This window comes from Scophthalmus maximus, chromosome 16, assembly GCF_022379125.1.
Source record: "Scophthalmus maximus strain ysfricsl-2021 chromosome 16, ASM2237912v1, whole genome shotgun sequence".
Lineage (NCBI taxonomy): Eukaryota > Metazoa > Chordata > Actinopteri > Pleuronectiformes > Scophthalmidae > Scophthalmus > Scophthalmus maximus.
Window position 1 is genome coordinate 6,368,273 of NC_061530.1, and position 3,644 is coordinate 6,371,916.

The 3,644-nt window shown below is 49.5% G+C and overlaps 1 protein-coding gene across 1 annotated transcript; it reads left to right on the forward strand.

The window, feature by feature from the left end:
- The first annotated feature begins 635 nt into the window (after positions 1-635).
- On the forward strand, positions 636-3,644 carry wfikkn2b (WAP, follistatin/kazal, immunoglobulin, kunitz and netrin domain containing 2b). The gene is made up of 2 exons (XM_035613745.2): positions 636-1,127; positions 1,343-3,644. Exons 1-2 carry the CDS (start codon positions 801-803, stop codon positions 2,882-2,884), a joined length of 1,869 nt encoding a protein of 622 aa, XP_035469638.2. The 5' UTR covers positions 636-800; the 3' UTR covers positions 2,885-3,644.

Below are 3,644 nucleotides of genomic sequence, written 5' to 3' on the forward strand. Positions count from 1 at the left end.
AGGATATAATAATAATTATCTTAACACATCATATATTCGTATGGGATGAATCATACAATCATAAAACATTCATGCATTTCCCATCCCTCTCAGGAGAAGAATTTGAATCGAATCTCAGCTGAAATTTCCTAAAAAAATGAATAAATAAATACAAATACAATACATACGTACATTAAAATAACTGACCACCATGAAAGACCCCCCTTTCATACCCGAAGAGCTTAATCAAATGAAGGGGGTGAAAATCAAAAAAGTTCAAAGTTCAAAGTTTTGAAAATTGGAATTTAATATGAATAGGGAGAGAATTATTTTATGCAAACGATTCTTTCGTAAATGTGACAGTCACATTCTGACGCCTTTAAGGAAGTTTCTTCTTCTACTTTTGTCTACTAATGAATTGAAATATTTACACATCGAAAATAATATCACGTCTATTCAATGGTGAACACTGGAAACAAGAAATTATGAATGTTTGATGACTGAAAAACACAATTTCGAATGAACAGATCCATAAGTTTCCATTTTGGAGACGCTCCGCGTCCTCGTGCGCAGGGCGCGCGGAGCGTCTCCAAAGGGTTAAACGGGGTAACCATCAATCCTCCTGACACGCAGGTGCCCCGCCAGTCCCAGCCCAAAGCTCACCACTGACTTTTTAAAAAGCTCCGTGCAACATCCGAGGAGCAGCCCCGGCCGTCATGGTGCGAGTCGTGTCGACGGCGATGGTGGTCGATGGAATAAATAGAGCATCGTCGCTGCGCAACTAGGAGAACACGGCGGTTTCACCAGCTGGAACACGTGTGATGCGCCTCTTCTTTCCTTCTCTTTCGTCTTGGTTTCTTCGACCCTCTTCGTTTCACCCGCTCTCGCCTCCGAAGGGCTTCTTCTTCTTCTTCTTTGCTTTGAATCTCCCCAACTTGTTGGCGTTGCGCTCCGCTCTGGAGATGTGGTGGATGCTGTTTCCGCGGTGGATCTGGTTCCTGGCGTGCGCGTCAGTGTGGATGGAGCCCCACGTCGGAGTTCTGCCCCAAATCACGTACTCGCACGCGGGCATCTGCCCCAACGACATGAACCCCAACCTGTGGGTGGACGCCATGAGCACCTGCACGCGAGAGTGTGACACCGACCAGGTAACGTCTTTTCACCCCACTTTTTAGGAGCTTCATATCATCCTCTTTGGATTATATCAGTTATCTGAGGTGTTTTTAATGCTTTTATCCACTTAAATCTCAAGTTGAATGTTCATTTTTGACCACCCCTGGCTTTAAGTTGACCACTATAATCAGTATCCTCTACACGCGCTACACCATCCTGCATCTTGACTTTCTCCCCCTTCCTCTTGCAGGAGTGCGAGTCCTTCGAGAAGTGTTGCCAAAATGTGTGTGGGAACCGAAGTTGCGTGGCGGCCCGTTACGTGGACGGGAAGAAAGGCCCCATGGGGATGCCCAAGGAAGCCACCTGTGCCAGTTTCATGTGCGCCCAGCAGGGGTCTGAGTGTGACATCTGGGACGGGCAACCAGTGTGTAAGTGCCGCGACCGCTGCGAGAGGGAGCCGCACTTCACCTGCGCCTCTGATGGCATGACCTACTACAACAAGTGCTACATGGATGCGGAGGCGTGCTCCAAGGGCTCCACCCTGTCTGTTGTCACCTGCCGCTTCCACCTTACCTGGCCCAACACCAGCCCTTCATTGCCCCAAGTGACCACCCTCCGCCCAACCACTGCTCCTCTCCAGGCGACTGTCCCACCTCCTCAGCCACCTGTCCAGGTCAGCAGCCCGGCTCACCAGATTGTGAACGCGGGTAACACGGCCAGTTTCCTCTGCGACGTGATCGGTCGCCCCCGGCCTGAGATAATCTGGGAGAAGCAGCTACCAGAGGGGGCGGAGAGGGTCGTCATGAGGCCCAATCATGTGCGAGGGAACATGGTCGTCACTAACATTGGCCAGCTGGTCATCTACAATGCCCAGCCACAGGACTCGGGTGTCTACACCTGCACAGCTCAGAACCCGTCCGGCTCGGTGCAAGCTGACCACCCCCTCACTGTGATGCCCACAGAGCTGCCCATACCCCCGGAGCCAAAGAATGTGACCCGCTGCCTCCCCGAGGAGTGCCTGAAACCCCCTGACAACCCAGAGGATTGTGGGAGTGAGCTGGAGAACGTCAGCTGGTACTACGAGCCCAAGACCAACAACTGCTTCTCCTTTACCCACTGCCACAGTAACAACAACGGACAGCACCCCAGGAAGGTCTTCGAGACATACGAGGAGTGCATGCAGTGCTGCGGTCCAGAGCTCTCGGGCTCCTGCGGTTTCCCCCGCCTGCAGGGCCCCTGTAAAGCCTATGAGCCGCGCTGGGCCTACAGTGGTACGCAGCGACAATGCCAGTCCTTCATCTACGGAGGGTGTGAGGGCAACGACAACAACTTTGAATCTAAAGAAGCCTGCGAGGAAATGTGCCCCTACCCGAAAAACCACAATTGCAAGTCCTGCAAGCCGCGAGGCAAGATAGTGACGAGCTTCTGCCGGAGTGACTTCGTCATCCTGGGCCACATGACGGAGCTGACAGAGGAGAACGACTCGGGCCACGCCCTCGTGTCTGTGGAAGAGATCCTGAAGGACGAGAAGATGGGGCTCCGCTTCTTTGGCAAGGAACCTCTGCAAGTCACCTTCCTCAACATGGACTGGAACTGCCCGTGTCCGAACATCACGGGCGCCGCTGCCGAGGGACAGGTCATCATCATGGGCAACGTCAACGATGGCATGGCGGTCCTTCACCCGGAGAGCTATGTGGGCACTTCCAGCCCTCGGCGCGTACGGAAGCTCCGAGAGGTCATCTCTAAGAACACATGTGACATTCTCAAAGCGATCACCAACAGCCCTCAGTAGGGTTAGGGTCATAATCTGTACATAAAGTTTTGAAAACCTGACTCGACCGCAGAAGGCTGTTATCCTCTGAACAGTAATCGCAATAATGTTTTAGAGACCATCCCTGATGCGTTTCACGGATTTCTTTCTGTTTTTGAACGTTTCCAGGAGCTCCTGATCAGGAAGCCTGTCATTTGTCATCTCGTGTGTACAAAAGTGTGTCTCTGTGTGGTCTGCGTTCTGTTATGGTGTGGTCATTGGTGTTGTTGATTGAAATACCATGTACATGAGCACAGGAGACATCCATCATGATCCTCTTGTTACTCCAATCCCCCAGACTCTGTTGTCCCTCATGCCTTCTCCTGCCTCCAGAAGAAATGGAGGTTGCAGACTTGCCTTGAAGCACAAAACAGACACCATTGAGTTTGATTTTTTTTTTTTATGTACATGAATTAACTGCCACTGTTCTTTTGATTCATTTTTTTTGAACCCCCACTTGCCAATAAGTACCTAAACTTTTCATTTCTTAACAGCATCGCAGCAGAGTATTGCACACACATTAAATAGGTTAAAGTTTGGTTCATCCAAAATAAAAATAAAAAAGTTGTAATATATTTTAGTAACTTCCACATTTTGTCACAATCTCTCATTGTTTTAAATCACTTTTTTTTTTTTAGATATTTATTATCAAGTAAGCTTTTCTTGTCACTTGTTTTATACTTCTCTTCCCCTCTGACATGTAGATTGCTGTTTTCCAATTTTGTGTTATGTAAAGAATTGG

Bases quoted from the DNA above. Each gene is read 5' to 3' on its own strand.
- wfikkn2b (XM_035613745.2), top strand. From the start codon at position 801: ATGCGCCTCTTCTTTCCTTCTCTTTCGTCTTGGTTTCTTCGACCCTCT. The intron at 1,128-1,342 runs GTAACGTCTTTT...TTCCTCTTGCAG, and splicing joins GAGAGTGTGACACCGACCAG to GAGTGCGAGTCCTTCGAGAA.